The 27868-nt window shown below is 26.1% G+C and overlaps 1 protein-coding gene across 1 annotated transcript; it reads right to left on the reverse strand.

Moving 5' to 3' along the window:
• Positions 1 to 4337: 4337 nt before the first annotated feature.
• On the reverse strand, positions 4338 to 11217 carry Osi17 (DUF1676 domain-containing protein Osi17). Its single transcript, XM_011507413.1, has 5 exons — positions 10549 to 11217; positions 9754 to 9986; positions 7378 to 8023; positions 6436 to 6691; positions 4338 to 4498 (listed from the first exon to the last, which is right to left on the reverse strand). Exons 1-5 carry the CDS (start codon positions 11204 to 11206, stop codon positions 4354 to 4356), a joined length of 1938 nt encoding a protein of 645 aa, XP_011505715.1. The 5' UTR covers positions 11207 to 11217; the 3' UTR covers positions 4338 to 4353.
• Between the last annotated feature and the right edge of the window lie 16651 nt (positions 11218 to 27868).

The following is a 27868-nucleotide window of genomic DNA, read 5'->3' on the forward strand; positions in this document are numbered from 1 at the left end:
CCAAACACCGAATGACACGGAAACGTTGGACCAGCCAGCTTTATAGCTAGCGATGGGACCTTTGTCGGTGACTACGTCCCTTGAATCTAAATTAAAGACGTGATCACAGAGGTGGACATTAAAGAGGAAAGAAGAAAGTACTGTATGGTATGTAATCTAGGGTAGTGTCTTTAGTATTGGTGACAGACTCGTGAAGTGGAGGAAAGAAATTTCGTTTTCGATGAACAATTGTAACGCTACTTCCGTCGACTACTCTGTAGTAACAATATTTGAGGTCGAACATTAAGAAAGGTCAAATTGTTTAGATGAGCTATTAAAATTTCATTTATAATCCAAACATTTATTTGAATTTTGAAGAAAATAATCTTAATAAAATATTATACCTGACTATATGTGTACTTGTTTTCTGGAGCAAATACACGAATAGAAGGGTGAAAATATATTTGAAAAACATCAAACTACTAGTATGGCTTATTTTTTAAATTTATCTCTCATTTTATCTATAATCAGCTCGTTTTAAGATTATTTTAAACATGAAAAATAGATTTATCAATATCATACTCGTATAAATTTGATCTCTATTTTATACGTAATTTTCTGAAATAATAATTACGTCAACTTATTAATTCTATTTGAAAATATAATTTCGATTTGAATAGGTTATAATTATTTTTATTATTCACTACGTTCAATAATAATATATTTTCTAATGGTCAAAGATTAATGCACAATTCTTAAGTCCATTATGAATAATAACGAATGTTATTTATTTTATATGTTTTTCATTATTTTTATATACTTGACTTTTCAATTATCGTTTTAATTTATTCAAATATCTAATGTTTTACTTTATGGGAAATATTTAATCTACTAGATAATACATTGAATCCAAAAATAATTGAGTAAAAAATTGTATCATTCTTTATATGAAATAAATATTTGAGAAACAGTAATAGATGCTGGTAAGCCTCTAAGATAAAAATACTAATAAATAAAATATAAATATGTAAACGTAGTGTCCAGCAAAAATCTTGCTTCAATACACTAGACAAGTATTAGCGATAATGTTGTTAATTTTTATAAGATACTACAAAAATACATAATTATTGTATTATAAAATTATTATAAAATACTTATATTTAATATGTAAAATGTTAATGTTAACAATTAATAAGCAATAACTTTATTATTTAAACCTTATTTACAATAGAAAGGAATATTATTTATCTCTTCTATTCTTCTTTTTCATGTATTTATCATATTTTCAATTATGTTCAATTACTTACATATGCAATTAAAGCTATGAATTTATATGATGACATTCGTTTTACTATTCCAGCAAATATGGAACTATCTAATTTCAATCAGTAGCTGAATATATTTTGACTCTGTTTAATATAAAAATATTACTACCAAAAAACCAATTGAAATTCTAATTTATGTATAAATGATTTTATTCAATATTCAGTTACTAAAATCATATTCATTTATTATCCAATATTATTATTAGTTAATTAGGTATGTACTCCTATAAAATTAAGAATGAAATTAAGCATGTGCTCCTATTGTAAACCGATGGAGCTGTTTCTAGTAAAGCACTCGTCACTTGGTTTTGTACTATAGACGGTCTTGTTTAGAAATCAAAGCATTGTCGAATGAGCCAAGTCTTGAATATTATTCTCTAATTATGTATTATTTTTACATTATAGATAAATATGTTATTTTATTACTTTATAACTGTATTTGATTTTCAATTGTCATTCCTTAATATTTATTGAATAGTAATTGTGGCATTGTTGTTAACGGCATTTGTATAATAGTAAGTGTAAAATATTCATATACATTTAAATATTTATATTTTTCTTATTTTTATAAATTTTTTGTTTAATTTTATATTTCTTGTATATCTTTTGAATGTTTAATATTAATTCAATTTTATAAATATTTAATTGGATCGATCATTTTAAGCAGATTGTTGGACATTGAATAGGAAGACATTTTTTGATGACTTCAAAATTAATATCGAGCCTAGAAATTATATTCAATGAAATAACAATGATGTGATTAAAATTTTCCGATACTCGAATATAAATATAGTACTGACATGTTAAATATTTAAAGTAAATGAATAATTAAAGTTTTATTTAAATAAACATTTTTTGATTATATATGTTTAGTGTAAATGTTGTACATTCTAATAATTTACTTAACGAATTAATTCAAGAGAATTGCACGGGTGTATTTGAAAATATATATGAAACACAAATTTGATACTAAACTTCAAATTTATTTGTTAAGTATGATGAATCGATGTAAAGTCTTATAAACAATCATCTCCCTTTTCTATTATACCGTTATTGAGTACTACGCGATTACAGCATTCATTTTCAATAAAAGATTAACCGTACTTACTCATAAACTAGAAAACATGGGAAAGTTTAATATTATTAAAAAAATTTTTCGATTTTAGGCAGTCGTTATTGAGAGGTCATGATGAAATTAACAGATACGACAATTTATTTTATGTATAAACGTACTTATTATAAACACGAGTTATAATAATTTTGAACAATTTCATCTATTCGAATATGCATACATAAATTGAAACAGCAGAATAAAGAAATGAGTAATGTTTATCCTATGTCCTTAGATTTTCTCTCTCTCTCTCTCTCTCTCTCTCTCTCTCTCGCCTATCCCTCTTGTACTATTACCTGCAGTAAATAGGTCCGTTAATTGTACTTAATAAGCATATTCTTTTAATGTCTACTTTACAATCTTCAGGATATTTCAATATCACTAAAAGTATAAATGAGTACATGATCTTCGATATAGTAATTACAAATACAATAATTATAACAATATAAATATGGGATGATCAATAATTAATATATTACTCAAATATCTAAATAACTACAAGAACTTTATTCGAAATTCATTAAAAATAGAAATTTATATTGATGAATAAATCAAATTATGCTTAATTGGCTCACTTTGTACATATGCAAATTATATGATAATTGTAAATGAATGAGTGAAAATGTAATTTATGAAATCTTTAAATAGGTTGATTACATTCTAACCTGTATGTATATAACAGTTGCAATATTTATTAAATTAATAATTAATATTAAAAAATGTTTTACTTAAAACAGAAATATTATTGGTTGATAAAAATTTTAATTTAAAAACATTATTATATTATATAATACATTAAACATAAATATCGTTGAATACGATGCTGATGAAGTGAATCGAAGGGAATCATAATTATAGTTTTTTGTCTAGAAGTTTATTGTACATTAATAATAGCACATGCGAACACATATACACAAATACACCTATACACAAGTTATGTAACAATAAATAATATACATTGAAACTTAATACAATCATTAAAAAGCAATGCAAAACTTTTTTATATGAGAAAATTTTCACTCGTTTCCTTCTTTGTGTCGTGGACGATTTTGTCCTAGTTTCAATGGATGGGAATGGCACTCAGAGGCTTAGTAACAAATGAAGTAAATCCAAGCTATAAATTAGGTCTACTTATAAGATATAATAATTTAATATTAATAAATAATTTTTTAATAAATTTATCTTTATAAATAATTATATATTATTATACATTTGATAACCACATCTATATTTCAATATCAATATTCTATGAATTACATAGAAAGCATTTCTTCTTCATCCGGTAAATTCAAATATTTTTCTTTAATAAGTATTTACTATTGGCCTTTGAATATTTGTGAAAAATTAAATTGTAATAAATTGTTAATGTCATATACGACAAAGAGAAGAAAAAAAAGAGAAAAATTGATATCCTCGTGTTATCTCCATATTTTTATCAAATCTCTAGACTAAATAGTAAATTTGCCTTATATATAAAATGCATATTTTGTAGAACGGATATTTTTAATACAACTATTATGCATAAATATCTATACGCACATACAAGAATGCATACGAGAATGCATACGCGCTTATACCCATACATACAAACATACCTAGGCTAAACCTTTGACTTATGTATAGATTCGTTTCTTCCCAACCGCAAATAATTTTCAAAGAATAATTAATAATTCAAATTAAATTGTTCAACATGATAATTCGCATTAATTAGTATTTTCATAACGAAAGTCACTTTTCATATAAGAAATAAAAATTAATTTATAAAATTTTTACGCAACAAAAAAAAAAAAGAACAATTAGATTAAAAATTACATTAAGATAAATTTAGGATCCTTGTATATTAAAAATATAAAAAAAAAATATAATGAAACATTATTATAACTTATTTCATCTTATAATTTCAAATCTATGTTATTCAGCTAATAATGGGATGCATTTTTAATTAATTTTGTTACTGCTACTGCAGTTAAACGCTCGCAAACAGTCGCCACCGTCTTGACCTAATCGTGCGGCATTAAGGTATCTGAGAAACCGTTGGCTGGAACCGGAAATGGAATTTACTTGTTGTAATTCTTGCGGATCTCTGCAATTGTAAAATATATACTTTAGTATAAATATATTTAGGCGTTGTTTTTAGTTTTATGATACGTCCCATATTTATGGATAAATAAATTTATGAATAAATGATTAATAAGTTTAAAAGATCATACTTTCTGCGAACAATTTTCTCATTTGCTTTTCATTATATTCATTGTAAATATCGAGATATGATATATTTGAATGAAATATCAATTGTTTAAGTTATAAACATTAATTAATTGACAAAATAATTATTATAATATAAATATTTAATGCTAGTTGAATTTAAATGAAAATTTTAAACCTAAAATTTTTATTTAATTTTAATTTTCAAATTAAAATTTTAATAAAAAAAATTAATACAGTATCGAAATTTCATTAAATTGTATTACAAATTTTATGAAATAATAACCAATCTTTTTCAAAATAGTCCTTTCCCTGAATATTAATGCAAATAAATTATTTACGCTTATTAATGCTTGATACTAATGTTGGATAACAATTACTACGATAAATATAAATATTTCGTGCATGTAATTATACATTACGTTATTTATGTATTTAAATAACAGAAGAATTTGTGCGTGTGTGTGTGCGCGCGTGTGTGTGCGCGTGTGTGCGTGTGTGTATGCGTGTGTGGAAATGTATTATTAATATCATCCACATCCTCAATTAATTTTCAAATATTTAGGAAACCCTAATTAGAATGAAAACCCTGCCACTCGAGTAACAAAACATTATTAGCCTCATTACGCTATGCAATAAAGAAATTCTAAGTCACCGGTGGATATATAATTTTGGTCACTCGCTTGCATACATAAGTATAATTCGGAGTGAAACCCGGAAATACTTTCGGGCTAACTGTTTAAAAAATGTACATGACCAGCCACCAAGCGCTAATGTCGGTAAAGGTACATGGAAGATATAATTTGTTAAATCAACAATAATTTACAAATGAGGTAGACAAAGATTAAAAGAATATGAATGTGTGATAAAATGAATAGGATGGAATTCGAGGAGAACGCAGTTGTACGGGCTCGATGACCCAATTGGACGACGAGCGCGAATTTAAGTTGGGCTCGTAGGTTGTGCCTTTCTCCACTGCACCGCGACGTCTTATCCAAAAATATAGAAGCTGTTGAGAGAGAGAGAGAGAGAGAGAGAGAGAGAGAGAGAGAGAAGAGAGAAGGGCGCGATCTGTTTGAAGAAGATTTTTTTCTCCGTATCAGTGCTATGGCGCTCAAGAGGAAATTTAAACGTAACGCGCTAACTAACGTAACTAACACTTCATTGAAATCGTTTTATGAAGCTGTAAATTTATTTAATACTACGTACAATTTCAACATAATTATTTTATTGATTATTATAATGTGCAAGGACTTGCAATAAGCAATATATTAGGTTATATGAGATTTAGACGCTTAGATTAATTACTTTTTTGAAATACTATGGTATTCCTAAAAAATATCATTCTTTTGTATAAATGTGTCGATTATAGGCGAAATTAATTCTAGATAAATTAAATTAATTCACATAATATCTTTTAGAAGAAATTAGCGAGTAAACGAATAATGTGCCTAAAAATCGTAAAAAAAAAAATGACATTCGAATATTTTTGACTCTTATTGATTGTTATTATTAGTATTGCATATTGTATATATTTGTACGTGTATTTTTAAATTTATTAGTTGAATTCAATTTTCTCTTTATGTTAATGCAAATTAATATATATTTTAATCAGACAATTATTTAGTAAGTTAGTAATTCTGATGAATTTTCATTTGTGACCTATTCCAATTAAACTGAATCACATAAGAGACAATTTTGCATTTGCTTTCACTTTAAGAATGTACATTCTCTGCAAAGTATTCTAATAAATTTATCAATACAATAAAAGTCATCAATTGAATTTGACAATTTCAATCAAATTTCTTTATATACCTTGACAATTCATTGGACACAAGATTGCTATGGGGCGAATATAGCGTTGGATTCTTATACATATTACAAACGAGTCTCTCGCGGCAACTTTCTTCCAGGAACTTCAATTGGCTGAATATTTCATCCAGTCTCTCAATAATTGGTCCATAAAAGTCGTCATCATAGGGTTTATGCGACGGCAAGGCTACTGCTAGAATTTTTAATAGAAATATGTTAACATTTAAGCATAACCTAACATATTTGCAGTATTTGCTTATTTTATTTATTTATTTATTTATTTATTTATTTATTTATTTATTTATTTATTTATTTATTTATTTATTTATTTATTTATTTATTTTCTTTTCTTCTTTTTATCCGAGATCAATATGTAAATTGACGAATATATTATCAGAAATGTAAATGTTATTTGGAAATATCGAGGCAAGTAGTTCGTAAATCGTAAAAGTAGAAATTTATATACAAGGAGTATTATGGTATACGGAACAATCATTTTTTCTAGCACAAATTAAATTAATTTCTCAATTTGTTGAACGATATTTCAACGGATATTGTTCTTGTAATCGTAAAAACTAAGTTTTACATTCTCTATTATCAAAATAATATATCAGGATCAAAATATCTGATAATTTTTATATTTACTTTATTTTATTTACTATTATCGTTATTCGTTATTATTATTACGGTCATTGTTAATGTTAATAGTCGTATAGTACAATGAATACTCTGTATAATGAAAATTACCGAATTTTTAATGTAAGCTAATACACAAACGTAATTAAACAAGTTTTTATTACGTATATCTGCTGAGTTTTATAATATTATAGCCAATTACTAAAAATATTAATTTCCTATACTTTAAATATTTTGGCTTCTTGGTTCATTAAAATAAATATTTTTTTTTTTTCAATAAGCATTTAACAATGACTTGTCTTGAATTACCTCGAACTTGAGACATAGATGGCTTCTGATCGTGTCTCTGCTGATTAAATACTGGCCGAGGCTGCTGTTGCTGTTGGATGAAGAAATCATTACTATTACTGAAACCTTGCTGTTTTCCAGGTTGAACACTCGGATGCTTCGTAGAACTAAATGCGGATGATACGACAACTCCTACAGGAAGTGAATTCACTGATACAGGTTGTCTGCCAGGAGAAGGTATTGGTGCTGGTAATGATGGCCCATATCCCGAGTAAGCAAGATTCTGTGAATGTAGATGTAATGGTGGTAACTTATCCGACACTCCTGAGGAACTCATTGGCTTAGAATTAATTGGAAATGATGACGGTGGTATGCCAAAGGTATTTCCGAATTTCGGTAATAAATTTGGATTCGTTGGTGGTGTTGGTCCAGGATAAATAACACCCGACTGAGGCGCTATTTGATCATAAGATTCATCATAAGGTTCTATACCCCATTCTTTTAATTCTTCGATGTCTTTGCGGTATTGGATATGCGGATGTGCATAGTCATATCCGGGAAAATCATCTTCTAGTATATGCGAATGAGGTGGTGGATGATCATAATAGACGGGTTTTGTATAAGATACTGGAACCGGTACCGGAATGTGATGATGATGATGAGCAATCTAAAAATAAAATTTATTTACTATTTTCTCCTACTATGCATTATATTATAATAATATAGTGATAATCTGTGCACTTATATATTAGTTTAAAATTAATATTTCGATTACCATAAATGTAAAGCTCTTCATATAAATAATAAAAGAATGTTACTATTAACAATTTTCATTTAAATATTTGAGAAATCGCATTGAATATAGAATATGGCTTACGCAAGGTGATGCACAGAGATTCTTTGGATTTGATAAAAATATTTTACTGCCAATAAAATATTCAACGGAAGCGTATAAATATAATCTTTCAAATTATTATTCAATGCCAATTTACGAATAGATTTAATTTAATACTATAATTAATTACTAACTTTAAAAATTAGTGTAATTTTTAATGACTGTAATATAAATATTAATAATCTATTTGAAAATTCATGTAACGTGAAAAATGTAAATAGAACATCGAAGTATAAATTATAAACATATTTGGGTGGTATATTACATGAATTCTTTTAAAAAATTTTAAATAGATTTGTTATAAAATCATAAATTTTACGCTATTATACATGAAAAAATGTACCAATTCGATTGAACAATATTATAAGAATATGGAGAACCTATTACACTATAATGAATATCTTTTCATGGACAATTTAATGATTAAATATTATTAAATATAGAATTTAGTAAGTTTTTACAATTTATTCACACGCTAAAATTTTATAAAACTTTTATATTTCTTTGTGTTATTAAATTATTTTGTTATTAAAAAATGTTCTGAATGATTTATAAATTTTTTATTATATCTGCGCATAATATAGAGTAAATAAATAATTATTAATGTAGTAAATATAGAATTTATATTAAGGAAATAAGCACTCAAACTGAATAAAAATTAGAATTATTTCGTTTATAATACAATTTTTTGTTAAAAATGTTATTTAGCTTATACAGTAAAATAGAAATTATTTCATATAAAATTGTCTTATGCACACAGATATATAATATCTTATAAATTAATAGATTATAAAATAATGCAGTTTAATATAAAATTTTATTATATACTTTATTTATGTATATATATATATATATATATATATATATTTTAATATTGTATTTTTTTCTACGATTCTTAATTGCAAAATAAACCAAAATGAAACGTAAATTAAAAAAACTTGAGAATATTGAATTTTCTGTGCTTAATAAAGTGAAAATATAAAACCGACGAAATATTAATATGTAAGAACGTTATTTCTGCAATATGAAATACAGAAGTATCGACAGAAATGTTTAATATTAAAATTCAAGTCATGGTTTTCATTAATTATTCATAATGAAATACGGATAAACTATTTTATATATAATATACAGAATATAATACTGGAAACCCATATATATTTCAATTTATAAATTTTTTCTATAATTATAAAGGAAATGTCAAAATTTTGAATTACATTTATGATCCAAATTATAATTTTATTATATGTGAATTTTTAATTATGATTATATTAATAGTTCCTTCGTATTAATGTTTTAATACACAAATTTTTTCAGGTAGAATCTACAGATAGAACAATAAAATATTTTCATAGTGTGCATTGCATATAATATAGTAGCATAAAATGTACTTGTAAGAATCTATAAAATGTCTCTACTTTGATTATATATAGCCTATATATTTAAAAATTGAAAAAATTAATTTTTTACCATATCTTGCATAGTATATTTAAAATCTTTACCTTGTGATGATGATGATGATATTTCGTAGCGTGAGAGCTGTAATAGCTTGAACAAAGTTTGAACACATGTGCGAATGCCGGGACGAAGAAAAGCAATAATTTAAGAAACAATTTCTTTGCTGTGCCAATACCAAATAAGAATGGAATAACAAACATAAACTTTAATTTTATTATTTTGATAAGCAGGATAAGCACAAGAAATACTACTAAAAGTTTGTTCTGTATCTGCTTTTCTGTAATATAAACAAAATCGTAAATGTTAAATAAGGTAATTAGAAAAAAAAATTGTTTATTTAATTGTCGGTAGGCCTTTATTATAGCGTCATTCTATTGTAAATTATATACCAATGATGATATGTTTAATAAAAATATAAGCAATAATTAAAATTTGTAATAAGATTAAGAATGATAACTGAAGCGGTAATAAAAAATAATATTGTTATTAGTAATTGTTATTTATAATAGTACGATACTAAATATTTTTGTTACATAATTAAAGTAATAACTAAAAAAATGAGAAAAATGCTATATTATTCTAATATAAATATAGATACAGAAATTTCGTATAAATTAGCGATATATAAAATAATTGAAATTTTAATTTTATAATAATTATTAGCCATAGTATCATTTATTTGAGTTAAATTATTCATAGCTGCTAGGCATTTTGATAATATAATCACTAATGTATACTAGTGGGTCAAATATTTATGTGTTATTTTCATCACGTACGTGTGTTATTTTTTTTTTTCTTTTTTTTGTTTCTTTTATAACTGTGAATTAACTGGAACTTACTGATTTTTTTTAAAAAGAGTCGTCCCTGTTGTTGTTTACTAATTTCTTGACTATTGAAATCTACTCGAATTAAAGCCCCACTGCTGTCGATCTCACGAGGACTAATTTGAAGGCTAACGCCTTCGCCAAGGAAAGATGGTAGCTGTATCTGGTAGTCTCTGGTAGCCAAAAATCTAACGGTTTTACTTCTCATGGCATTCGTTATTTCCTCTAAAGGTGAAAGATGCTCGTTTTCTATTGCTTCTTCATGCTCCATAGCTCGATCTTCTTCAATATTATTATCGTTAACATCGTTATCAGAAATGGGTTTCTCGTGAAGTTCATCGGTATTTTTTCCTACATTGCACTTTGAATTATCTTTAATGCAAGAATCATAGTCTAAATTATTTCTGGTTAAACTGAATCCATCAAACACGGTTATTTTATCGCGATCGTCAAAAGTCTGTTGGAGGTAGTTGTAGGCATTCTTTTGTATACAAGAAAAAGTTATCTTCTTACTGCAATCCTTTAAAATTCCATGCCATAATTCATTATTACTTTCATTCGGTGAAAGTCCAAAAATTTTAGAATAATTTTGAAAATTTTCAAAATTCCAAATGCTCCCATTCGATACTGCAATTAAGATGATCACAACAAAGATTTCTACAATTTTGTACATTTTTTAAATACGTTTAGTATTAACCGATAAGTATAGAAATAACTTATATTCCATTACAGAAATGCACTAATAGTTCTTATCAAGCAATAAAATTGTAAATGATAACTTTATAACCTTCAGTTCCTATATTATATTTTTAAATAATGAAGGTTGAAAATAAATTTAGTCACAGTTAAATTAACCTCAAATAATAATTATGTATAATTATCAAGTCAATCATTCGAAAAGAAGGTCACGTGATAAATTATTCTTCGATTAAGTTTATTTGATTAGATATAAATTGACGATGTTGAAAATCTGTATATAAGAAAGTGATACTTATATGTCAATTGGAAATTAAGTTTTGATAGTTAGCCGGAGTCATGAATCACAAATTTTGCATCGATTTTATCCTAAATCCAACTCTTCTTCGAAGCTTGTGTGGGAATCCATGGAAGAAAATCCAGATCCGGTTAAACAGGTACATGCGTACGACGAATTGGACCAGTAGATCAGAAACAGTCATTAACGTCACGTGACACACGTTGGCTAATCATTGCCGGCAACAGTATCTCATCTTGACACAGAGAGAGGCACAGATAAGACGAGCGCGAGCGATTCACACGATCTCCAGTCGAGAACTAAGCCAGGGCCTGGTTGGGACCTGAGTCCACAACCGACGAAGAGCAAATCCCAAGTGTGTCAGTGGCCCTCCTCCTACTCTACGACACTGCCACAGTTGATGTCAGACAGCCGGGAAGGTCGTTATTTTCATCTCGCTCCTTTCTCTCTCTTTCTCTTTCCATTTTTCTTACTTACAGCTTCGTTTTTTCTTATTTTTTTTTCTTTATATCTGATATTTCTTTTTACTGCTTTGACTACTTTTCGTAGTACCGATAAAGGAATTTATACAAACTGAGAACATTTGTGCAGTTTCATTTTTACCTGTAATTGTGAATGCCGTACGACAATAATTAAATGCAAGCTATGACGTATATACAAATATAAAATAAATAAAAAATTTATTTATTTATTAAATTAATAACATTATAATAATATTTACTTATAAGCAATTACTATATTTGTGCGGATTATAACTTTTAAATGGCTATTCAATATAAAGATTATAATGTAATAATTTTCGAAATTATTTTATATTATGATAAATGTATTTGGAAAAATATTCTTTATTTATTATTATAATAAATAAATATAGAACGATTGCATTGGAACATACAGAATTAATATGATTATTGTCAATACAAATTAGTCACAAATAATAACAAATTCTTTTTTGAAAATTACAACTAATTATTTTTAATGAGAAACAACTTAACAATACATTTTATTAAATAATACTGATGAATCACTGTATATTCAAAAGTATACATGGAAATTTCTGACATTTACAAATAAGAAAACTTTGAACGAATATTATACTGTTGCAGCTCTTAATTTTTGAGTTTTTATCTATAAATACCATGAACATTTATTTTATTTCAATAAATACCACGATTATTTTCTCTATCCACGACAAATAATTAGATAATCAAATATATATATATATATATATATATATATATATATATATATATATGTGTTATAAATTTAAATAGTTTTATTACTTTATCGATATACGTTTAATCTATTTAAATATTAATAGCGGCATGTGATACAAAATATAATAATTATGAATATAATAATTATGAAATATAATAAAATGAATAATAGAAAAATAATAAATCAGTTTCTCGATTTGAATAATAAAATCAAGAACTTAACATATATAAATATATAAAAGATAGTTTTATGAAATTTTATTAAATATTTAAAAATTTGTATTACAGATTTTCACAATTTCAAGTTTTGAAAATAATATCTTTGTGTATGCAATTTTATAACATATAAATATAATTTCATTCATAAGTATTAAAATTTTTATTTTTATTTTTTATATATTTAAGTACTAATTGAAATTACTATCAAATAAAAAATTTCTTAAATATAATATTATTTTTATGACAGTTAAAAGATACGTTTTTTTTAATGTATGATGTATTTTATGATATCAAATAAAAATAATTTCACTTAAACGTATTTTATTGATTACGTCTAATTAGTATGCAACTCATTTTTGGATTGGGAAAAATTACGAAATTTATTAACGATACTGAATATCTTATTTAATATTAAATATTAACTTTAGCTTATGTCATGATAATTATGTTATTTATTCTTGCATAATAAAATATTGATGTTTCGTAAATTAATAAGTTGAGAGGAAACATTACTATTACATTTAATACATGCATTTACAATTCAATATTACTGAGTTGATTTTATAATAGAAAAATAATAATAATGAAATTGTCATACTGCAATTAAATTGTAAAATTATTACTAAATATCTTTTAAAATATATTTATTATCATTATGACAATAATTATTAGTTATAGTAGTAATACTATGTTATTTATTATTATTTATTAAATTGTTATTTAAGTTTTCAATTAAATTATGTTTTATGAAATTGTTTGCAAAATTATATTTTTATTTTTTATAATAACATAAAAATAAGCAAAGTTTATTTTGATTATTTTGTTTGGAATTTATACAATTTCTAAATATTTAGAGTAAAAAAGTTAATGCTATGGATAATAAATACTACCAATATTTGTTTCTTCTTTTTATCATTCTTATATACAATTTCTATATATATATATATATATATATATATATATATAAACAGTTGAAGATGAAAAAATTAGAATACAACGAATATAGAGTATGGTAATTTTACAAAGTTTGCGATACGACAATTTTAGTGAAAAATAAAATTCTAACAGCCAAAGCACGCGAAAAATTATATCTACATTTATGATTATTTATTCTTTTAAGTTCGTTAAAATGTGCTCTAAAATATTCGCTTTTAAACACAGTTACTTTTTTTGTTATGTAAACTATCTTTATACATCTCGATATATCTACATAATTAATATTTTTTATAATCCAAAAATTGTATCAGTTTTCTAACTAATTCGAACTAGTAAATTACATTTAATTAAATTGATAATATAATATTACAATATGTATAATGATTTACAAGTTATATTGTCAATTTATTTCAATGCATAGATCAATCAATATGACTGTAATAAAAATATTTAAAAATCGTATTTGATAATAATTCAAAGCTACAATATATATATATATATATATATATATATATATATGCATGAAATATGATATTTAGACAATTTAATATTTAATATATGTATTGAATTCAACTTTTGATTAAAAAAGTGTTTTGGGTAACCAAAATTCAATCCATTCGTTCATGTATATTAAAATTTTAATAAGTATCAATTAATGTTTTCTTATGAATAAAAATTAAAATCTCTTACGATGTCATTAATTTTAGTAATAAAAGAAAAAATTTATAAAAAATATTTCAATCATATATAAATAAAATTTTTTCTTTAAATCAAATATTCCTAGATATATATTACTTACTATCTTTTGTACCGAATGAATATAAACATTTTTTATGTGAAACTTAAAACTGTTTGTATGCCGTAGTTCATTGTCTAAAGAACACGTCGAAAGTTGTTTACTCGCTGTGACACATCGACATATTTTAAGTTACCTGGAAGAAGCCTGTGTATTAAAAAAACTAATGAATACTAATAAAAGTTTCTTATTTATTTATTTCAAGTAATGTAATAGACCGATTAATGTAACGACGAAACAACTTTTCTGTAATAATTTTACTTACATTTGCTTGACTATAAATAAATAATAAACAAAATTTTAATAGGACTATTCACGCAATAACGTATTCGATATACCAAAACTAAAGATATATTAATAATTATATTAAAATATTTCTTCTACATAGTCAATTTAGTATTATATTTTTTATATGATGATATCTTTTGGAGGTGTAAGAAGATGAATAAATATATAAAAAAATTTTATATACACATTTGGTATTATAAGTTTGTTTTTAATAGAATTTTTAATTTATAGTGTGAATGGGATTTAATTCAATGTCTATTCAATGAAATAAAATTAGTTAGATAAAAGGAGAATATCTTTTCAAGATAATTTAATAATATCTTAAAAAATTTAATTGTTTATGATATTTTTCCGGAAACCCATAATTATTTACTTACAAGTACAATTTAATTACAAGATGTTTAAATCATTGAATATTTTTTAAACATTTAATTTTTACGTAATAATATTGAATAAATTTTAAAATAATATTTTAAGGTTTGTTAAATAACACAATATGAATCTAAATGTCTCTTTAAACGGCTTATATATTAAAAAAAAACTTTCATTAATTATTGATAAATATGGGACGATAAAATCGTTTTATTATCAATTTTGATCAAACAAATACTAAATTAACCCATAATAAAGAATAAATTATAAATCAATCAAAAATACATAAGTGCTTATATTATTACGATAATTTATTATCACATTTTTTCAAAGACTACTTATAATTACAATTTACTAATAATTTTTATAATATTTGATCTGATTATAGTATAGAAATATTATATCTGTTAGCTGAAATGTCTTCTCAGCTTCCGAGTAGATTTTACTTACAAAATAATGTTTAATATTTTAAAATTATATAGGACGAAATCTATTTTCTTATATAATGTCACAAAATATTACATTATATATTGCTGACAAATAATAATCTTTGTATAGTTGTATATATATATATATATATATATATATATATATACATCTATATACACACACACACACACACACACACCTCTATATATAGATACTTCTTCTTGTACTTAAAAACCATCTAGTTTTTTAAAATTTGTTTGCCAATATCTAAATCATAAAGTATGGTAATATGTTTTAGAGTTAAAAGTATACATAACAATAATTTATTGGCTAATTGGAGTAGCCAATCAGCAATGATTTGCACCCTATAAATACACAATTATAAATGATGTATTATATTAATTTTTAAAGATCCTTTGATAATAATTTAACCTAAAAGACAAATGAAATTGTTTAAATTAGCCACTATTCATTATTAATGAACGTAACGGAATATTTCTATTCATATTTGATTGTCAATTTCACCCATAATTCATATACCATAATCGTGATCCTCAAATCAGGCCTACGCTTTTAGTATTACACTTATATTAGTGATATTTGACATCGGTGATAATGAAGCAAAAAATCATTAGCCTTCATTATTGACATCACGAAAAGAGGCAAACGAGTGGAGAAGCAAATGTACGTGCGCTCAACGCAGCAACGGCCTGTTGAATTCCATTGACCCAGAATCGGTTAGGTTGGTAGGTAGGTTGGTTAGTTACTCAGAGGTCTGTGACCGTTTTTAATATGTATACGTGTATCTAAGAACTGACATTATCTGTAAAAATATATTCGGTGAGTCTACTTTTTTTTCCCAAAAAATATCCAAAAGAATCCTAAAGTTTGAAAGGAAAATTACTTAGTACTATATGAAATTAACCACAATTATTTATCCTTATTTAAAACGTAATGTAAGAGTTTTTCGTTAAAATATTAGTATAATTTTTATAAATAAACTTATTAAGAAGATTCAGTAATTCAAATTAAAAATTCCTCTACGGAATAACGTTCGTGAATCAGTTTACACCGAATTCTATTTAGCCTTCAAATGTTTTTGTTGTTATATAAAAATTCGTTTCATTTTCAACACTATAAATTAGAAAAGAAAATTTAATCTAGTGTATACATTTTTTCGTATAATTTCGTTAGTAGAACGCTTAAACTGTAGCCAATCTAACAGTTTTCATTAAAGAAATTTAATGAAATTTTATAATTGTTGCAATGACATGCTGCTTCAAAAATATCAGAATCCCACGTTGATTTAAGATTTATTCTGTATAGGCTTCCACGGAGCCTTTTTTCGCCAAACAATTACAATATTAAATAAAAATGATTGTACATTTTTCTCATTTCATGTATTAGCGTGTATTTTACATTAAAAAGTTTTTTATTATCCACTTTTAAGAGTGGAGGTATAACAGTTAAATGCTACTTACATAATATCTATTATACACATTTACATTCTCTTGAAAGTCTATTTTTATATTGTATCATATAATATAACAGATTCTGAAATTTTAATGCAATATAAATTACATTAATTGAGACAATATATTTATAAAGTTCTTTTTAACGTCATACAAATAGATAGTGACCAAAGATATATTAATGTATGAATATTTATGTAATGAAAAATGATATGACAACTCTAACAAATTGTTGATTTCATTAAAAAAATTTTAGGTCATTTTTCATTATATAAAATAATAAATCTTTAATTTCTATTAAATTTTATTTAAATATTGCAGCAATTATGTATTTACCCATTTATATAGTTTTTATATTTATATACATTTTATATTTACATTTATATATTTGTATAACAATACTAAATAAAATTGTAAGTAACAATATTTTACAATAAATAATATATGATGAAAAGTTTATAGCTGAAAGAATTTAAATAACATTCTTCTGAATTATTCAGCGGCAATGTTTATACAAATTGCATTTACTACGTACTAGCATATTCTATTTATTTTGCAAATGCTTATTATGGCATGTAATTTTCATTTATTTGATATGATTTTATTGAATTTTGTATACATTTATGCTTACATTATATATAAACGCCATAAATTTATTTAAGTATAAAATTCCTTCTTCGTATACATTTTAGCATAAATTAATTATTAATAGCATATTTAGTGGTGTTTGCCTAATAAACATAATAAATTAACGTAATTACTAGTATTATATAACTTAAAAATTAAAATTACTGAAATATCCTTATACTTATTTGCGGTTTTTAAATCTGAGTAAAAAAGCTATACTCATATACTTGTGGTCTTAAATTTTTAAGTATAACATTCGTACACATTAAATTTCTCTAGCACCCAGTAGAATTCCAAAAGCTATTATCCATTTTGGTGCCTAACGCTTCACTCTCTCAAGTTTATGCATGGGAATTCCTAACCGACCATTCATTTACCATGGAATTGAATATAACATATAATGCACGTATACGCGTGAATTCACGTTGCGTCTCTTCTAGTACAAATTTCATTTAACTCTTGTTGAACATGTTGATTTGAATTTAAGTGGGTTAATGATTAAAATACGGAAAAATATAATGTCCCGCAATTAAACAAACTCGAGCGCGTGACACTTGCATTGCGGGAAGTACCAATTGAAAAGAAAGTGAACAAAGTGAATATATATAATTATTTGTACACAAACTGTCTTTATATATACGTATTTGATATATATATATATATATATATATATATATATATATATATATATATATATATATATATCCTTATACAAGTAAGTCGATGTATGATATTTCGTAGGAAAAATAATATATTTCTATATAATTATTTATTCTTATATAGGTTATTGACATATTTATTCTAAACAAAATCGGTTTAATGATATTCATACAAGTGATCATATAAATTCATATAAATTCATAAAAATCATGTTAATATCGTATATTTAAAATCTATTTTGTATACGACGACCGTGTTCTATTCCTTTACAGATTACTGTTTCTGTGACGATTTAAGCTATTGCGCACACGCAGAGAGAAATATTTTACTTCATGTATATTTAAATCAGAAAAATGCTTGATGCTATACTATGTGCGACAATACATTCTGAATGTATAATTTAATGTCACATAGTAATTACATACTATGTCCTGTTTATATTCCATATATCAAATTATTTATTTTCTAAAACTTAATAAGGACCACTTGAGAATATAGCTGCTAATGAATTATAAAATAAAATTTTAAATCCTTACATTCATTTATTCATTTATAATACTTATTATTTTATTACAGTAATAAAAATGATTAAATATAACTTATAATTTTCATGCAGTACCGCTTAAATATAATATTTACTTATACTTTCACAACTACATAATGTTAGAATGGTTTATCATAATTTATCAGTAATTTCAATTATATTTTAAATATAATATTTTGTAATTGAAGACATTTATTTCCGTGCTTTAAAATCAATGCAATAAGAATTTCTAATGACATTTTTATCATTTTTGTTGAATATAAACTATTATAAATATCACTTACTTCAATAGAATTATATTTTAGATTTAATAGTAATATAAATACAGAAATATTTGAAAACTAATGTTGTATAAAATAAATTAGATTAGTATTTCAGAAAATGCTAATAAAAAATTAACAATAATAATTAAAAAGTAATGAAATGCAATTTGATAAATTTATCTTGAGATAAAGATTGCAAAATTGCACATTCATTTTATTTTCACTGAAATTGTAACAATAATATAAATTTTTCTATTAAAGTCATTCGTCAACTTATTGATAATAATAATAATTAAATAAATGTAATAGATAATTAATATACATAATTAAAAAAGATCTTCATAAAAATTTCTAGTATTAGTCTCTAATAATTCTATCTAAAAGCTTCAACTGATTTTTGTAAATTACATACGTATGAACAACTATTAAATTATAATTCTTATTGTCATGATGTTATTTCATTTCATTGTAATACTATTGTATAATTGTAATTCTAATTAGTAATATTGAAATTTTTATAGTTTTTATATTGAATAAAGTCTAAAACAGTAATAAATAGTCTGGAACTTTACGAATTTTAATTATAAGCACTAAATAATATTCTCAAATAAATGAAAATTTGAATATATGAAAATAAAAATGAAAGCAGTAATTACTACTTGCTAAATAATGAAAATAAATATTTTTTGTTGATTAAGAATAATATATTAAATTTGTTTAATGTTTAGTAATTAATATATGTTTTAAATTATATTGAATTAAACATAATTCACTTACTGTAATTAAATTAAAATGTCTCTTAAAGTACTACAATTTTGTTTATTTACTTAAATACGTTAGACAATAATCATGAAATTTCATAATACAAATTATTTAAATTATTATAGGGATATGAATAATATATAAAAATACATTAATGTAGCATTTTAATAATCACTAATTAAGGATACGACTTATTAAAAAATAGTAAAATAATTAATTATCTAAGATAAGTTCAAATTTTAAATTAGAATTTAAATTTGAAAAAAACATAAAAACTAAAATTGAAATATAGTAGTATATCCTTTGTGTATTTTATTATTTATTAAATTTTATTTAAATCATAATATTTGTTTAGTATAGAGTAACTGAGTATTCTTTTATCTCTACGAGTATTTTATGAATTATCGACTGTGCGTATAATTCGAAATGAATGCAAAATAAATAAATTTTATATATTTACAAATATATTAAATATATGGGTTCTAATCAATCATATCATAACTAAAATTGTATCTGGAATTCTATGTTCCATTTGTTATTATAATACGGCATTAAACACGGTTACTTAGTTTAAATAAATAGATAATTGAAATCAGATCTTGAAAAAATGGATTTGAAGTTTATAAAAACACTTACAATGTTTTAAATTGATTAATAAAACTACAGAATTGAATAAAAGAGGACTCGAATTGTGGCATAGATTAGTTACATATTTATTAATATTAAAACGTGTTTTTTTTTTCGTTTCAGAGAAAATATACTAAAGTGAGTATATGCGATATAAAGAAAATGAATGAAATTAAGAAATTTTAATTCAAAGTAGAAATTAAAAAATAAAAAATTTAAAAAATTACATAAAAGTATTATTAAGTATTAATTTTATCAATATTTTAATTAATAATGGATATTTTCTTTATATAATTTGTAAAAATGATTAATTCTATTGTATTTACAGGTATTTACTTTATTTATCGGCTATCAATATTTATCAGAATTTATCAGTTTTCTGTAATAATTCACAAATTTTAATCGCTAAAAAAATGTTAATATTTAGCTATTTTAATTGTATTAAAAACTATGGAAACGTCGGAATATTTTTTATTGTACTTTACAGCATATTAAAATTTTATTCTAAATACTAGTTTAAATTAACTGAGATTGATTGAATATTTTGATATATTTAAATAAACTCAATTTAAAATAATAGTATTGATTCTTCATAGTAAGCAATATACAAATTTAGTTTCATTATTAAATTGTGCATAATTTATTCTTGCGTGCACTGAAGAATAATGAGTGATATAATAAATAATTAAACAAAATATAAAAACATACGGTGAAATTTAATTTGTTATAATAAAATTATATAGAATTTGTTGGAGATTCAGAGAATCCCTCAATCATTCATCATCCACACCTAAATCTTCCTAAGTTCTCTGGAAATCAAGAAGACTAGAGGGAGTTAGGTGACCTCTTCAAAGCATTAGTCATAGATAAAAAGGAATCTAGTTTTGTTGATAAAATGCATCATCTTCAACCCTCGGTTCAAGGTCCGGCAGTATAGATCATTTCTGGTCTCCGACTGACATCCGATTCCCTTGCCCCAGCTCGGGAACTGTTAACAGCCCGATACGACAACAAACGATTTATAATCAAATCATAATTCAACAAAGCCTTCTCAGCTCCAGCTTAATTAAATGGGAGAAGGGCGAGTGGGAAAGACTCCTCAACGACATCGGCGAATCAATGAAACAACAACCGAAGGCATTGGAGATCCAAGAAGATCTATGGGATTACAGCTCGGTATACCTAACTTAGCCACCCGAAATCAACTCAGACCAGCCACCCGGTTTAAACCGAGGCCAGCAACCGAAACCTCAACTTCTTATCAGGTATTAGTTCAGAATCCACATGCTACTCAGTCAACAGGATCGTCAAAACCTTTTGAGTGCAAATTCTGCTCTAAGAATCATCACATTTATCATTATTACAATATGCACAAAATTCAAGGGAATGTCAGCATTAGATAGACACAATTCTGTAAGAGGCGACGGAATTTGCTGCAATTGCTTAAAAGGCCACAAGGGCCTCTGCAAAGGTCCCTTTAAATGCAAAAGGTGCTCCAAAGAGCACCATATCCTATTACACGAGAAAGAAAAACGAGAACGCACTACAGATAATGATCAACAACCTTCATACAGATGAGATGAGAACGCGCAATTGTCGAGATACCGGTTCATTCAAATACGGTCAGAAACTAATACTGTACAAGCTCGTCTTCTCATTGACACAGGCTCTCAACTTTCGTTCGTCGCCGAGATCCTTATCAGACTCAATATTCCTAAAAAATATTCCATCATCAAAATGCATGGAATTGGACTCCACAATCATCACTCACGCTCACATTCATGAGAAATTGACATCAGTGATTCCTTCATTCGAACCAGCTTCACACGATTGGCCGCATTTGAAAAACTTAACATTGGCCGATCTCCACAGTATCTTATACCGCGATAAGTAGACATCATTCTTGGAGCAGACATGTATGGGCAGATCATCGAGTCCCACGTCATCGCTCGTTCCCCATCGATGCCAATGTCGCAACTATCCGTTTTTAGACTAGACATCATCACAATAGAATAATTACTGCTGAAGTTTTGGGTTCAGGAAGAAGCGCAACCAAGCGACGCTCACAATTACACAATTAACGAACAGCAGTGCAAGGATAGGTTCCAGAGTACTTATCCCTGTGATTTCTCTGGGACGTACACTGTTCGAATCCCGCTCAATGCATCTGCCAATCGTCTCGGTAATACATTCAAAACAGCAACCTGCAGTCTACAGAGCCTGCTAAAGAAATATTTTCGGAGAAACCAGGAATATCGAAGTCTATATCAACAATTCATGAAGGAATATGAGGATCTTCAGCACATGACGAAGATTTCTCCCGTATCGAATCATCGGCTCCAATATTATCAGCCACATCACAGTGTGCTTAAACCAAATAGCAAGACAACCAAATTAAGAGTATTACCCGAGCCTACCCCCCCCCCCCCCCCCAAAAACATTTTTTCAACTAAAATATTGAGTCAGGGCACATTAGCTCACGTACTTTTGTCGAAGGATCGAGCAACTTTATAGTCTGTCTTTTAGAGAGCAACTATCGGCATCCCGCACCTATCATACGTGGTTGTCACGTATGACTTCTCTGGTGATGTTGTCAACTGACATGTCTCCCGAACCTTCTTGCCTGGCTTCGTATTTTTAGTATTATAACATCCCAAGAACAAGAACGAATGATTTCCATTAGGCCCTTCGTTCGAGATTAAGAGAATTATTTCTCGTGTATTATTTTATGAAAAATACCAAGGGTCATAATTTGTAAGAAAATTCTGCCACGATCGTTGGAGGTTCGGAAAAGTTAGCACATCTGGAAAATATAACTGAACAGTCACTTCTATAATTCTTCGTACTACATACACGCTCATTGTTTTTAGCGCAATAAACGACATTTGTTATTATCTAGCGGCGAGTCTCTTTATGCGAGAATATTTCGAGAGTATCAGATATGTGAAAAGCATTTCCTAAAGATAATTGTAACTAGAAACCCAGTCCCAGTTCATTCGACATCGGAAAATAGTCGTAACACGCAGTATTTACAATGTCACGGACATCACGCATACATTGTTGTCATGAATTCCACATGTTGCCGCTTGTACAAGCCAAGCGGCGACTTCTGGTCCAGGAGCTCCCCTCGTCGCGAAGTCCAAGAGAAGAGTGAGCCTCCCGACTGAAGGCTCGGCCGCTAGAGGCGCTCTTTTCGATATCGTCACTGTCAAAGCCTAATTCCTTCTGAAATCGGAAGACAAAGGTGCAGACGCTCATTCGTGCCACCTGAAGCGGTGCGCTTTGATTGGAGAAACTAAGGCATAGGTGTTCCTTGAGTGGGGACTCTCAGTGAAAGGCCTTAAAAGTGGGGAAGAGACAGAAACACGCGCTGTGTAAGTGAGAAGCCAAGAACAAAGCAAGATTCGTTAACTTACTAGTAAATACGGCCACGATAAAGGAATATGAATAATCACGACATTGTCATCGCCAGCCCTTTCGAGACTGGGATAACAGTGAACTACCCATCACAGGATCAGATCAAAGCTACTGTATCGCCGTGAGAATACAACTGGGATGACGCAATCATTAAACAATATAAAATAAACTCGTTAAGAAAAAGTGTGCCACTCAATTGTTGATGCCTATTAAATCAATAACAATTCATAGTCAGCAAGGAGCATCTTGTGTACTGAAACATCCATCAGAAGAAGCGTTCCAAGCAACCGCATCCTTGTAATATAAACGTAGAATACATCCAACACATCAATAATGTTATTATAAATAAAATATAAATAAACTATAATTATCGAAAACGCACTATATTCTCTACAGCCCTTTCACTTATCTCTTTCTCAAGGTTTTGCTAGGGCGGGCGGCAAATATAAGCTATTGAAGCATTGGCAGTTCGAGGCAGGAAAACTACATTTTCCAACAGAATTGTTAAACTAAATATAGAATTGAAGTGTCGTTAAATGAAAGTAATACGCAGTAATAATAGAAACATACAATATGAGATAGTAATTTTAATGTTACTTAATACTGGTACGTAATTGAACTCTAATTTTCTTTCAATTTATTATGTATAATGCGATAAATTGTTTCAAAATAATTCATAATACTATCTTTCACGCAACTAAAATAATTAAGTAAATATTTTGTAGCAATATATTAATTTTTAACTGTTTTAACGTTAAACAAAACAAAGAATCGACTTTATTGTTGTACGAGTTATTACACGTAACTTACTTAATAAAGAGAGCTGTTGGCTTTGTGTCGATCTGCATCATTTGCATCCTTACCTCCTTTCTTATTTATTTTTTCTAATTGTAGTTTTAGAACACAATTCGCTGCATATTTGAGATGATGACTTTGAGAAAGTATAGAAAATATATCTCTCTATCGTTATCGGAGTTCTATTAACTTTTTATATCCAGTAATTTAAAAATGCATGTTACACTTTTTCTTATCATAAACGAGAATTATATTTTTGCTCAGAATTAACACCTTCGATACTGTAAATTTAGACCTTTGCGCTTGAAGATACGATGTTTTTATTGATTAAAAAATTCTTAAATTTATTTTTAACTTGTTAAGCTGCAGGTGAATTGCAACCTACAATGAATACGAATACAATCATGTGTTTATAAGAAAGTATTTTAAAAGCATTAAGAAAGTATCTCTAGCAGATTTGTATTTAATAGAAAATGAAATAGAAACAAATACTAAGTAATTTCTCACTCTGTACAGTAAATACTCGAACAAACGGTAAACCATAACTACATGCTTTTGTTTATTTCCTAATTATTATTAAATATACAGTAACTTTCCTTGCAATTTTCTAGAAGGATAATAGATAATCACATAGAATATCTTAATTCTTAAACGTTAACAATCGGTTATATAAACGGTTTTAATATAAAATTATTCACCAGCTTGAAATTTCTATTATTATTTCTTTATTTATTTCCGGCGAATATAAAATAACATATATACGTTCCTTCTAGTGTCAATTTCAAAATTCAAAAATCATAATTTTTTCTTATAGAAATTTTTATCCAAAAATTTTTCTTCAACAAACATTCGCGATATGGTTTCCAAAATTTTTAGTCTGCATTGACGTTGGAGTTGTCCATTAGATAACGAAGCCTGAAGCCTGCATATATCCTGCGTTATCCTTATATATTAGAATTATTTACATTATATCCTTTATAACGAGCAGTTCGATCAAGCAGTTCAGCGCATTCAATAGTTTTTCTGAATATATCGTGTCTGATAATTGTGTTGTCGATTTAATAATAAACCAGCTTATTATCAATTGTTTTCAGCAAACTTCAATGAACTAATCTCTATCAGTTTCATCACGATAACTTTTGCAAATTATATTATATTTATTAATACAAATTTAATTGCACCGTGTTTTGCTGGTTTCCATACATTGATACTCACACAATCACAACTATTCGTTAACCTTAATATCTTATGTCGTTAATTTTTATAATTTATTTATTTATAATGAATTTCTGAATATTAATAAATCTTAAAAATTCTTAATTATGCATTAAAAAATTTTATTCATAATGACGAATTCCTATAATTTTTGAAAATTGTAATAAATATAAATAATAACTTTCACCTAGTCTGTAACGTACGTCGGATGAATATTATAGTTAATATTATGGCTATTGGACATATTTTATAGAATAATTCTAGTATATAATCATAATCAAGAGAAATTAACTGTCTCTTATCACTTAAATGGCGTTCGTCAATATTTTTTCACCACTTTCATACTAGATTGGTACTCAACCAGTCGTAACCTATATATCTGTGATGCTAAACGCTCTCTATTAGAACGATTTACAAAACAAATTTACATTTCTGGCTTCGCTTTATTAACTCTTTCACTAACCGGCGCTAGTATTTTTTAGTTTGTGGCATTAATAATTTGCTCGTTTTATCGACTATCAATCAGTTCTCATATACACCTACCCATTTTTATAATTTTTAAATCTATCTTCGGCAATTTATAAATTCTTTTCGCATAGATGTATGTATTTTCATATTTGCCCAGGTTTCAAATAAAAATATTTTTTTTAAATTATCCCAAGTTTATTTTTAAAGTTTAAATTTACTTTTATCTATTGCGCCCTATTTTTGATAAATTTCATATTACAAAGTTATATATCATATTTCTATGATACATTATCGTAGGAAAAATATGAAAATAGAATTATTAATACGCAAATTGTTCTTTGCGTAACAATTTTTGCTATCATTTTTGTGTTTCAAATTATATAATCAAATAGTTGTCGTTTCATGCTGTATCCAAAGCATTACATTACATATAAATTAATAGCGTATAATATAGTAAAACACATCTTTTCACGGTATTTTAAACTGTATCACTTTTTTGTTTTTGATGTATTCGAGTTACACCTCACCTGCAATTCTGATACGAAACTAGATTATCAATATATATATATATATATATATGTGTGTGTGTGTGTGTGTGTGTGTGTGTGTGTGTGTCTGGGCTAATAAAAGAAAGTACTGTAATTGCAAACGAAGAATTCATCGCACATTCCCTCTTCTATATATTCGATCTGCGTCTATATCGACAGTTATTTTCATATAAATATACTTCAGTCGGTAACGCAGAAATGTTTAATATCAACATGTGATCATTTTCACAATAAGATAAATCTGAAATTTCAGTCATAGATGGCACGGAAAATTATCCAAATATAAAATTTTTTAATTTCATAAATGTTTTCATAATGTATTAAGTTTTACATGTCACTGGTAAATAATTCAGGTATATAAAAGTCTATATTAACAATTTAATAATTTATTGCTTTACATAATACTTTATTATACACATTAATATTGAAATGGCTTAATACGGTTTATGTAAAAATATTTTTTAATAACAAGGAGCTATCCAACTGTGTTAATAGACAAATATAATAAAATAAATTTTATTTTATTTACAATTAAAAGACAACTTATGTTAATTCAATATAGGTTTTAACTTATTATTTGACATTTCAAATATAATTAAGACTATTTGAATCTAAATAATGTTTTTAGTACTTAAATAGATAAAATAAAATATAAATAAATAAATAAACATTATGGATGTACTAGT

Source organism: Ceratosolen solmsi, unplaced genomic scaffold, assembly GCF_000503995.2.
Source record: "Ceratosolen solmsi marchali unplaced genomic scaffold, CerSol_1.0 scaffold6, whole genome shotgun sequence".
In the NCBI taxonomy this organism is placed as follows: Eukaryota; Metazoa; Arthropoda; class Insecta; order Hymenoptera; family Agaonidae; genus Ceratosolen; species Ceratosolen solmsi.